The 13,024-nt window shown below is 41.9% G+C and overlaps 2 protein-coding genes across 2 annotated transcripts; both read left to right on the plus strand.

The window, feature by feature from the left end:
• Positions 1–1,590: 1,590 nt before the first annotated feature.
• On the plus strand, positions 1,591–4,236 carry LOC311038386 (coatomer subunit gamma-2-like; the record flags this gene model as incomplete). The annotated part of the gene is made up of 1 exon (XM_084047884.1): positions 1,591–4,236. One exon carries the CDS (start codon positions 1,591–1,593, stop codon positions 4,234–4,236), a length of 2,646 nt encoding a protein of 881 aa, XP_083904010.1.
• Positions 4,237–5,835: 1,599 nt separating this feature from the next.
• cetn3 (centrin 3) lies at positions 5,836–12,507 on the plus strand. The gene is made up of 5 exons (XM_084047891.1): positions 5,836–5,912; positions 6,842–6,977; positions 7,361–7,475; positions 8,136–8,327; positions 10,459–12,507. Exons 1-5 carry the CDS (start codon positions 5,896–5,898, stop codon positions 10,500–10,502), a joined length of 504 nt encoding a protein of 167 aa, XP_083904017.1. The 5' UTR covers positions 5,836–5,895; the 3' UTR covers positions 10,503–12,507.
• Positions 12,508–13,024: the final 517 nt, after the last annotated feature.

Here is a 13,024-nt window from a genome sequence, read left to right on the forward strand (position 1 = left end):
TATGTCCATTTTACTTTCTGTAGGCCTATGGTACAGCATGTCCATTTTACTTTATGTAGGGCTATGGTACAGTATGTCCATTTGACTTTATGTAGGCCTATGGTAGTCCATAGTATTACTTTCTGTAGGCCTATGGGACAGTATTGCTTTCTGTAGGCCTATGGTACAGTATTACTTTCTGTGTAGGCATATGATAAAGTATGTCCATTTTACTTTCTGTTGGCATATGGTACAAATGTCCATTTTTGTCACCAGGAGACTTGTTTGTAACTACAGTATGAAAAGGAAACTTTATGGACCCAAAGTGAAATAAAATACAACTATAGACAATTCTGTGTTTTTGGCTCCTTTCATCAAATGTGACCCCAGTACAGCTGAGGTCACTGAAAGCTCACCTGAACTGGATGTATGCTTTATAACATAATATCATATACAGTGTTGATAGCCAATATAATGTACATTCATTCATACTCATTGTTGATAGACTGTTTATTAATTAATATATTAACTGGTGACAGCCATTATAAAAATGGATGCATATTTTTAATACACAGACTAGCACAGAGAATATTCATTAATATTCATTAAAATAATCCATTCATTAATATAAATACTAGTTTACTTCACATCCATTCATTTAAAAATGTAAAGTACTTTCAATGTTATTTTCTTGCAAGTAAATAGGACAACAATGCTTAATTATGCACCGTCATATGACTGTGTCACTCTCCGAAAATAGCCGATCTACAGTATATTATGTATTGTACTGTATAGGTGTTGTAGATCGGCATTTTTTTTCTCCCAGCAGGTTTCTCTTCTTCGATATATCCCCCATATTGAATTGTCCTTTGCAGCTGTTCAAGTGAAGCTGAAATATGTCTGTTGTTACAGCTTGGCAGTTATAATAATTACGTTTGGTTATGGTAAGTAAACACATATTTTCAGGCCACGTCATATTATGCTTCTTCCTTTTCTTCTTCATAGTACATAGTAGCCTACTCCATATTTGCCTGCACAAAAGGGACACAGCCAGACAGATGTATATAAATCTCCATATATGGGCATTAAAGGGGAACAGACAGACAGATGTATATAAATCTCCATATATGGGCATAAGAGACAGACAGATTAGGAATCTCCATATATGGACATAAAAGGGACACAGACGGAAGGACGGACGGACGGACGGGTACAATGGGTATCTGACAACAATAGGGTAGGGGCATTACTACTTCCACAGTAGCATAAACTGTATGGTTCAAATGAAGGTAGATCTACTGCTGCTGCTAAACTGACCAGTAGACAGGTAAACTGACCAGTAGACAGTTTTTTTATGCCATCCATGTTTGTTGATTATCAGGTTGCCATGGTTACCTGATAATTCTGACCGGCGGACTTGGACACTATAGTAAAGAGCTGCGTGGGACTCCATATTTGGACATAGCTGACATCATATTTGATGATGTAGACGTGACGCCGATATAACAGCCCCAGCTTTCGGCGTTTGATCTCAAACAGGAACATTTCCTTCATACTGTTGTTTCTCGTCCAGCTTCTAAGCAGCATTATCTCTTCATTCACGTCATCAGAATGATTCAGAACTTTGACAAGAAGAACGACGAGGACAACGGTAGAGGATGGAACCCTTTCCAGCACCTGGAGAAGACTGCGGTGCTGCAAGAGGCGCGTGTCTTCAACGAGACCCCCATCAAACCCAGGGTATGTCTTCGCATTCTCACCAAGATCATCTACCTCCTCAACCAGGGGGAGCACTTCGGGACCACCGAGGCGACGGACGCCTTCTTCGCCATGACAAGGCTGTTTCAGTCCAACGATCCGGCCCTGAGGAGCATGTGCTACCTGACCATCAAGGAGATGGCCAACATTGCGGAGAACGTCATCATCGTGACCAGCAGTCTCACCAAGGACATGACAGGCAAGGAGGACATGTACAGAGGACCCGCCATCAGAGCTCTGTGCAGGATCACAGACACCAACATGCTGCAGGACATCGAGAGGTACATGAAGCAGGCCATCGTCGACAAGGTGCCCAGCGTGTCCAGCTCGGCCTTGGTGACGTCGCTGCACATGGTGAAGAAGATGAGTTACAACGTGGTGAAACATTGGGTGAACGAGGCCCAGGAGGCCGCTTCCAGTGATAACATCATGGTCCAGTATCACGCCTTGGGCCTGTTGTACCAACTGAGGAGGAACGACCGCCTGGCCGTGTCCAAGATGCTCACCAAGTTTACCTCCACCAAGTGTGGCCTCAAGTCTCCGTACGCCTACTGCATGCTCATTCGCATCGCCAGCAAACTGCTACACGAGACGGAGGGAGGAGGACATGACAGCCCGGCGTTTGACTTCGTTGAGAGTTGCTTGAAGCACAGGAATGACATGGTCGTTTACGAAGCTGCCTCTGCTATCGTCCACATGCCGAGCTGTCCAGTCAAGAAGCTGTACCCCGCTGTCTCTGTTCTCCAGATGTTCTGCAGCTCAACTAGAGCTGTCCTGAGATTCTCTGCAGTGAGAACTTTCAACAAGGTGGCGATGAATCACCCGTCCACGATGATGGCATGCAACTCTGAATTGGAGAAGTTGATAACAGACTCGAACCGCAGCATCGCCATGTTGGCCATCACCACCCTGCTGAAGACGGTCCGAGAGTACGGCGTGGACCTCCTCATGAAGAAGGTCTCCTCCTTCATCTCGGAGAGCTGCTCCGATGAGTTCAAGGTGGTCGTGGTTCAGGCCATCAGCACTCTGTGTCAGAAGTATCCCGGTAAGAACAGCATCATGATGGACTTCCTGTCCAAGATGCTCAAAGACGATGGTGGTTTTGAATACAAGCAGGCCATCGTGGACTGCATCATCAGCATCACTGAGGAGAACCGGGAGTGCAAGGAGGCAGCACTGGCCCACCTGTGCGAGTTCATCGAGGACTGTGAGCACACGGTGCTGTCCACCAAGATCCTGCACCTGCTGGGCAAAGAGGGCCCGCTCGCACCCTCGCCGTCCAAATACATTCGTTACATCTTCAACAGAGTGGTGCTGGAGAGTGAGCCGGTCCGCGCTGCTGCGGTCAGCGCCTTGGCAAAGTTCGGGGCCCAGAACGACGACCTGCTGCCCAGCGTTCTGGTTCTCATGCAGAGGTGTATGATGGACAGCGATGATGAAGTGCGTGACAGAGCGACCTTCTACATGAACGTCCTGCAGCAGAAACAGAAGGCCCTCAACGCCACCTATGTCTTCATCAGTCTGTCGATGTCTATTCCTGGCCTCGAGAAATCTCTCTACCAGTACACCATGGAGCCATCGGAAAAACCTTTCGACATGAAGACAGTTCCTCTGGCCATCACTGAACAGATGACAGGAACTGCTGCTGCTGCCACCACCAGCAGCAGCAAGCTTTCAGAGATGCTGGCCACATCATCATGCCAGGATAGTTACCGGCAACAACTGGCAGGCATCCCAGAGTTCCAGGCGCTGGGTCCTCTCTTCAAGTCTTCCGAGGCCGTTCAGCTGACAGAGGCTGAGACAGAGTATGTGGTGTGCTGCGTCAAGCACACCTTCTCCACACATATGGTTCTCCAGTTCGACTGCACCAACACACTCAACGACCAGCTCCTACTGAACGTGTTGGTGCAAATGGAGCCGCCGGAGGGCTACGAGGTGCTTCACAGCATCCCCGCTGCAAACCTCTCATTCGGTCAGCCTGGATCCTGCTACGCCCTTGTGCACCTCCCTGAAGACGACCCCACCGCGGTGTCGTGTACGTTTGGCTGTACTTTGAAGTACCTGATGAGACCCTGCGATCCCAACACCGGAAAGCCAAATGACTGTGGTTACGAGGACGAATACATGCTGGAGGATTTGGAGTTAACCGTAGCGGACCACATCCAGAAGGTCCTGAAGCCTAATTTCGAAGCGGCCTGGAATGAGGTTGGAGGTGAATTTGAGAGGGAGGAGACCTTTGCTCTGGCCTCCGTGCAGACGCTGGACGAAGCAGTGGGAAACATCGTCAGCTTCCTGGGAATGCAGCCGTGTGAGAGATCAGACAAAGTTCCCGACAAGAAGAACTCCCACATCCTGTTGCTGTCCGGTGTGTTCCGAGGGGGTCATGAGATTCTGGTTCGAGCCCGTCTGGCTCTGCTGGCCAACAGCGTCACAATGCAGGTGACGGTGCGCAGTGGACATGAGACCGCCGTAGAGGTCATCCTGGCGTCCATGGGTTGAAAGGTCACGACCTGCCAACCCAAACCTTCTGGTTCTATGATGAGGATGGATCTAATGTTTCCTAAATTAGTAAAACATTAAAACAACTTTTTTTTCTCTTCCAAGGATAAAACAATAAATAATCAAATTCAAAATTCTCAAAAGCTTGTAGATCGGCTATTTTTACTTTAATTCCTTACCTAGAAATCTAACCTAATAATGACCTACACAAATCAACACATTTCTATGAACCTTTCACCAAACATATTCCTCAGTTGGTCAGTTCACTGTTATGGAAACCATGTAAGATGGTCATATTCTATCTCTGGTAAACATACAGTATGGTAACATTATACTGTTCCCACACAACTATATATAATATAATAATATAAGCCCCACTCCTTGGGGTGTTTTTTGTCACTGTATAAGCACATACGTGAAATTTGTCCTCTGCATTTAACCATCCTAAAATCACTAGGATCAGTGAGAAGCCATTGTGTGGGGCTCGGGCTAATAGTCTGCAGGGATACATTGCTGGCCTGGAATCGCACCTAGGACAACCAGGGGCTCTGGATCCCCGGGTGGGCTCAATGTGCCTAACCAACCCCAGTTATACTGTGTTTTGTTAACATCAATATTAAAATAAGCTATTGTTAATTTCCCTTTTACACCCTGCAATATAAAAGAATGGTTCCAAACCTTTTCATTATTTGCTGTTTACACATCAACACTTATAATAGGTCATTTGTTCATGGTTTCTTTCTGTAAACATGGATGCTCTGATTTGACCATGGTCATTGTTTTCTGCTTTCATGATTGAAATTACAAATATCAGTGAACATGCAATGTCACTGGATGCAGAATACCTCTGGAATAAATGTTCTTATACCATGCACCTTATGTATATCTTAATCGGACCGGTTTACCTTGTTCTGTTTTGTTTCTTCAATATCTATTCTTTCCTTTCTTAAAAACAGCAAATAATTTGTAATAGTTGTAATAGTCTCTATGCACAAGCACAGCAGTCATATTGGAAATACATTTGCCTCTCTTCATAGGTGTTACCAATTATACTAAATAAGGTTGTATTCCAATTCTGGTCACACTGAGTCAGGGTGTTGATAGTGTGCATGTTGGCTCACTGGAAACACTCTGCTACACCAGTGGGTCTCAAATTGGGGTCCAGGGACCCATATGGTTCCTTGAGTAACTGAGAGTGTACAAATGGACCCAGGTTCCATTTGTACACTCTCAGTCAGAGTTCTGGCGGTCCTTGAAATTGAAACAAGGACCGACACTGCTCTAAACAGAACAGAGCCTTCATTAGTATCATTGGTAACACCTGTGAAGGAAGTAAGGAAGAGGCCCAAAGGCCAATTTCCTCATTTCACCCACTTTGTTTTCACCATGACAAGTCGTTCCAGTTCTCTGGTCGATGATGATGCGGGAAACAGAGACCCCTGGTGGCAGTATACGAGGAACAACATGGCAGGGAAACAACGTGCCTGCATTTGATTTACCCAGGCAACCAATCAGAGGTGAATTTACTGAGCGTCATGGTGGCGAGCAGCCAATGGAAATGAGCGGTGTAACCGACGCATTAGTTGTTGTCGCGGAAGTGTTTGACATGAGCAGATTTGATTCTGTTGGTTTACAGCAGTTAGAAGACACAGCAACACAATGAGTCTGTCTCTAAGGTAACAGAATAAACATTGATATAATGTTGTCAATAATAACTTATGATCATATTATTGGAATATCCATGTTTGATTCATCATTCTGGTTGAATTTAAAACGTTAAAGTGCCTGATTTGAAGCTAAAGCTCTAAGGACAGCTAGCAGTTTTAAGTAGATTAGAGATTAATGCTTTTAAGAGACGCGCTGGCTGTGAGCTTAGATCTGATATGTGTTCAACTCTTCATGATTATGTCATTGATTTATTAACTCCCTGTTCCCTAATTTAATGCATTAGAAATGTGCAGCTAACTATAAATGCATTGCATCCCATAATAATGTTAAAGTGAAGGTGTTCAAAAGGATACAGGATAGGTGGGAACTATAGGGCCATCTGGGCACCTCGATGTACAATTGGCTATTTTGTCTATATATATATATATACACACACACACTCACACACACACACACACACACACACACACACACACACACACACACACACACACACACACACACACACACATATATATTTGAAAAATGGTCTTAGAAAAAATGGTCTAGTAATGTAAATTGTACATTATGTGAGCACGGTATGGTAACATTTTGGAAAACAGCCAAGTTGCCCACTCTACCTTAGTGCCCACTTATCCTGTTACCGTTTAAAACATGCATAGTCTTGATCCAAGGCTAATATGCATGAGGCCAAGGCGGACCCCCATTTGATAACATTTTCCATCTCTGGTAACCCTAATAATCGACACTATAAAATCCTAACTCTGTGCAAATGGAACCTGTTACAAATGGTTCTGTTTGTACACGCTCAGAGTTACAGACCTGTAACTCCTCAAGGACCCCTTGGGGTCCCCAGACCCCCGTCTGAGAACCACTGATGTAACGTAACGTTTACATAATATTACTAAGTAACTAAGTAATTATTTCTCGTTAACAGAACTGAACTTGTGGCGGACAAAAGCAAACGCAAGAAAAGAAGAGAGCTCACAGAAGAACAGAAACACGAGATCAAAGAGGCCTTTGAGCTCTTTGACACCGATAAAGATCATGAAATTGACTACCATGAACTTAAGGTAAATAGCAAATACTGTATCACATTAAAATATACAAAGCTATAGTTTTGTATATAATAATGTGATATTTCTACAGTACAACACACATTGAAATACCAGTCCAGTATGATTTTCTATGTTACTTGTTCAATGTGTTTAATGTTGTTTATAGCCAACAACGCTTCACTCTGTGATATTATTTCTGCTTTTTTTAAAAGAATGCTTTCTTAACCATTCAGCTCAGATTAGTGAAATAATGAATAGATAAAGGTCCACTCTCAAATGACTCCATTGAATCATTATTAATCAATATAGTTTGGTTCTGTGAAATATTATTCGATTTGTTATATAAGTTTAACAGTATTTAGGAACACGACAAAAGTAAATGTTTGTGTTTTTTTTAGGTGGCAATGCGTGCACTGGGCTTTGAAGTAAAGAAAGTGGATGTTTTGAAGATACTGAAGGACTATGACAGAGAAGGAAATGGAAAAATATCATTTGAAGACTTCAGTGAAGTTGGTAAGTTTAAGTTCTGCATCATTTTATTTACTTTGTTTTACTACTAGGCTATCTGTAGTTGCCTGGTTTGTTGTGTGTGGAGGCCAGCCAATGTCACTGATGTCAGCCAACTATTCTAAGACAGCGGTTCTCAAACTTTACATGCCCCCCTCTGGCCATGCCAGGCTAACAAGAACGTGCCTTATAATCATTATTAGAATGGCCCAAATTGATTCACATTTCGTGCACGTTTTGTATTGCGCTCTACATTTCATTTGGCTACATCTTATCTCTCTCAGTGCCAATGAAATAAAAATATATGTTCATACTGTGCCAGCAATCTTTTTAAAGTAAAACAAAATAATAATAATAAGTTAAACAAGAAGTGAATGGAGCAGCAAATATTCGGATCACGATATCTTGGGTTCTGAAAATTATTTTAAAAAAAAAAAACTCGGGATAACTAGTTTTTGGCACTGAGAGAGTTAATTCTCAAGGAGAAAAATAAAATGACACTCATCCAATCGCAGATAGCCAATATATTCGCCATATCGGCCAACCTTAATGTCCATATATAGGCATATTAGTCTACAGACCCACAGAAAGGCAACTTCATCTTTATTATTATTATATGATAGACGTGCATTTCTGTTTTGTATGTTTACACACCGGTTGTCACAGTCACAGATCGCATTCTAGAGCGGGACCCAAAGGAGGAGGTGATGAAGGCCTTCAAGCTGTTCGATGACGACGAGTCTGGGAAGATCAGCGTCAGGAACCTGAGACGAGTGGCTAGAGAGCTGGGAGAGAACATCACCGATGAGGAGCTACGCAGCATGATAGACGAGTTCGATACCGATGGAGATGGAGAGAGTAAGTCATCCCTGTCTGATCGTTTACATCAGCCATTGTCAACCTTTAATAAGTTAGTGTTACAATCGTTTCAACCATTTTAACCATTATTGTATACTTTGGCTATCAAAAATAGCAGAAATACAGGCTCATAGCACGGCACCGAGTGCCGCGCTATGAGCTTGTAGATCTGCTATTTTTGAAAAATCGTGAAAATGTTTGCAAATCATTGGAAAAAAAATATATATATAATTATATTTTTTTAAGCCAACGTTTGTAACTCAAATCTTTGCTTCTGGTGGGGGGGTCCCTGGAACAAAATATTTTGAGATGGGGGTCCGCAGCTAAATACATATAATTTTGGGGGTCCTTCACATGAAAAAGTTTGAGAACCACTGTCATAGAGTACCGAAGTCCTGACGTCACTCCTGCTACCCCTGGGTCACGGAAATATTTTTTTCTATTGAAAATACCATAGAGTCATCTAGAAGCGAGTCATACAAAAATAAACAAATTAGGTCAGGTATATGACTCTGTGTCCTTTATGATATTGAGTTACATTTGATAACGTCTGTGTTTGGATGTATTCATTTTCTTACTCTCTGGATGAATTCTCTGCATTTAACCCATCCTAAGTGTCAGGAGTAGTGGGCCCCTATGGGGGCAGTGCCTCGGGGAGCAGCTAGGGTTAACTTAATTGTCTTGCTCAGGGACACTTCGACACATAGGCTGGGGCCGGGAAGCGATCCGGGGACCTTTTGTGTCCCAGGCAGGCGGGCGGCCTCTCTACCCGCTCGGCTACAGCCCCCCCTCCCCCATCAATGCCATTGTAACTCTGTACAGGTATGTAAGTCTGAGAGTGTACAAATTGTTCCATTTGTACACTCTCTGAGTTACATATCTGTACCCTCAAGGGGTTTTTGGATACTGGTCAAATTGAATTAACTCAAGCCATTTTTGTTCTGTGAGTTTGCTCCTTTTATCCACATTTTGTATGATTATTCACGTCACGACTACACAGTCAGCCAACAGTGGCTGTACTTACAAGATTACAGTGTTAGAAGCGGATGCATTGTGCTCTAAGTGAGCAGAGGGACACATTTTGTGCAGCGTTTCAGAACAACACTGATAAGAAACTATGTTCATTAAAATGGAAATAAGAAAATAGAGGTTGTGACCTGACCCCTCTCTCTCTCTCTCTCTCTCTCTCTCTCTCTCTCTCTCTCTCTCCCTCTCCCCCTTCCCCCCCACCATTTGCATCTGAAAATGTCTGTTAAAGAGGCAAACTCACAAACATGCACATTGCACAGCTACAGAGACAGAGGAATGCTGCCACACATAGCATATCATCTCCCTCATTTGACTATTTCATGCCGAAACATTATGGGGAAATAATGGGAAAATTACAAACTCGCAATTACGGCAAGTAATTGCGAGTTTGAAGTGGATTGGTTTCACGGTTCTTGAGATATGAGAAGGACAGACATACGCACTCACAGCGATTTGTGGAATTTATAGATGGATTAGATTCTTGTGATTGTGAAATCCTAGAGGCGCTCACTGTTGCATTCTCACATAGCAGAAAACCACCAGGGTGTATTAATACCACACACACACACACTGACAGGCGGCTTGCTGCTGAAACATTAGTCATACTGTTCTTTTGTATTAAATAAACATTGCGTTCGTTTGGAGCAAGAGTGTGTGTCAGCATCCTTTCTATTTCATGGATTGAACTGAACATTTTCACAATTTGTATTAAATCCGAGCATTCTTCGTTCCTACTCTCACTTATGATCATGAAGTGAGGGTCATGACCGAACAAATACGATTGCGGATCCAAGCAAGTTCAGTCATCCGCGAGAGACTCGGAGTAGAACCGCTGATGAAAATCTTTGCTAAATATGTATTACCAATTTTCAAAAATAGACAAAACAGCTGATCTACAGTCTCACAATTCATTGCGTTGTTGAATAATTCTGAAAATGTTGAACACAAATCATCTCTTCTGGGGGTCCCTCGCACAGCATAGTGTCAGATGGTGGTTCCGCGGCCAATCAAACAGCATATGAATTTGGGGGTCCTTGACTTGAGAATGTGTGAGAGACACTGCACTCATATCCTCACACATGTGGTTGATGTTGTGTTGCAGTAAATCAGGAGGAGTTTCTGTCCATCATGACGGGAGACTCTTGATGCTGAGACTGGAGGACTGCAGTGCTGGACTCGAGCCTGTCTGCGTGTAGGGTTGGGATCGTTTCGGATTTCAAACGATTCCGGTTCCTTAGCGATTACCTCTAAATGGTCCGATTCCTTAGCGGTTCCGTTTAACGATTCCTATAGGTCTGTAACTCTGAGAGTGTACAAATGGAACCAAATGGACCGTTAATCGGTCCATTTGGTTCGATTTTGAGCACTCTCAGAGTTATGATGGTCTTTGAAATGTAAACGTTTGAGAACCATTGGTATTGTATTTGTATATCAGAGGTGAAGTCCACATACCAGCTCTGACTGTGTGACAAAACCAGGCTCCGGAAACGGTTCCAAATGTGATGGAGCTGATAACGGTTCCTCAATGTTGGATCCGGTTCCTCACGTTCCGGATCTCAACCCTATCCTCGTGTAGCTGTCAGTGTCCCGGAGGAGACGGGACAACTTTGTCCTGACTGGTACATTTTTCCATGGACACAAATGACTTGTTGACTCCATAGTTCATACTTGAGGGATTACAGAATATTTGCCTAATCATGCCTGATTTATACTTAAAACGCGTGACACCGTACAAACTGTGAATTTTCTTTAAAAAAAAAGGCAGATCTACAAGGTCACAGCTTCTGTGTCTCTGGCCCGGGAAACACCATCATACGGCTAAGTATAAATCAGGCTTAAAGGGGGTGTTAAGTAACTTGTTTTTGTTTAAACAAAATGTTTTGTTAAAAGGTTAAAGTTCTATATTTTGATAGTAATCATTGATATATGTGTGTTTATTCAGTAACAGGGGTCCTGTCTCAGGATCCTCCCATCACTCCAGCTCTTTAATACAAAATAAAATCAATGTTCACGTCAGGATACCAATTTTATCCAATCAGGAGAGAGAACCCCACAAAGATAATCTGCTTAAATTTTATAGTGTTCCATTTCCAATTGTGACAGCTAATTTATTTTCCTTTCATCACTTCAAATTTCACTTCAGTATCCTGTATGAGTTCTCTCACCTGATTGGATCAAACGGATCCCAATATGTAAAATGTAATCCTGACCTTAACATGTATTTTATGGTTAATAAAGAACAGGCGAGACAGGGAGAACCCCTGTTACTGAACAAACACCATAACAATGATTATTACTCAGAATATGGAGCTATTTTTATATTTGCAATTATTTTAACAAAAGAGATATCACTGACACCCCCTTTAAGAGAGTAAGAACTATTTAGAAATTCTGTGGAAGATCACAATGTGTCTGAGTGTAGACTCCTACCAGTTTATCTACCTTTGTTTAGTTTAAAGGAATACCACCCAAAACAATACTTTTTTTTAATATCAATTACCCCACCCTCACCCATTGAAGCCTTGAATTCATGGAGATTTCTTTAGTTTTTGTCACATTCCTGATCCAATAATCCAATATAGGTGGTAGGAGACCAATGCAAAACTATATACAACAATAATATAAACTTCTAAAGAACTCCTACAGTGTAATCACCGCAGGCCTACTGTCACATATTGGATTATTGGCTCAGGATGTGATAAAAACTAAGTAATTGCCATGTATTCAAGGCTCCATGGGGTGAGTAATTGATATAAAATAAGAAATATTTGGGGGTGAAGTTTTCCTTTAAAATGTGATTGTTGAAGTTACATGTTGTCTATAGAGTATATTTTAACAGAAGTATTATTGTGCTCATTGTTGTCTTCATGTTTATTTTTGTCAGACTTATGTCACTAGAGGATTTGTTTTATATTGATGCTCTAGTCTACAATGTTGTAAAATGTACCCTGATCCTTTTAGTCACACTCGTAAAATTGTTCAAAGACATTTAAACTGCATTGTCAAATTGAGAGTGAGGTTAAGAAAACCTAAAATTTAAGACAATTTATTTTATTACATTGTTTGCATTGGTGATTCTGCTTTGCATATTAAAGTTTGGATGTAATATTCCTTTTACAGAAAATAGATAAAATGGGTTGCCATGACATAACCACATCTGTCATTACTTATTAATTCTTTATTAATAATTGTGTTCACACACGTTGATTCATGGTGTTCTTCGTGCTGCACCTCATTTAACCACTAGAGGGGGGCATTGCCATTGCCATACATTCAAAATCAGACATGCTGTTTATTCATTTAAATGCATCAGTAATCAATTTAGTACACTGCCAATACTTTCATCGTTGATTTGATGGAAGCAGAAGCCACAATACCACAATGAACACACAACTGAGTTGGCAGTATGCTCAAATAATAATTATGTTTTGACATAGTTAAAGGTAGGGTAAGTGACATTTTGTGGTCAAAACAAAAGGAGGTGTGTTAAAAGGTTAAAGCTCTAACCTATATTCTGATAGTAATCATTACTATATAGTGTTTTGTTCAGTAACAGGGGTCTCTCCATCTCTTTAAAAAACAAATACATTTTCAGGGGGGTTGCACACTTTCAGCCAATCAGGAGAGAGTACCCATTTATCAGGTTAAATGTTATATTGTTCCAGTTT

This window comes from Gymnoscopelus microlampas, assembly GCF_963454915.1.
Source record: "Gymnoscopelus microlampas genome assembly, chromosome: 21".
In the NCBI taxonomy this organism is placed as follows: domain Eukaryota; kingdom Metazoa; phylum Chordata; class Actinopteri; order Myctophiformes; family Myctophidae; genus Gymnoscopelus; species Gymnoscopelus microlampas.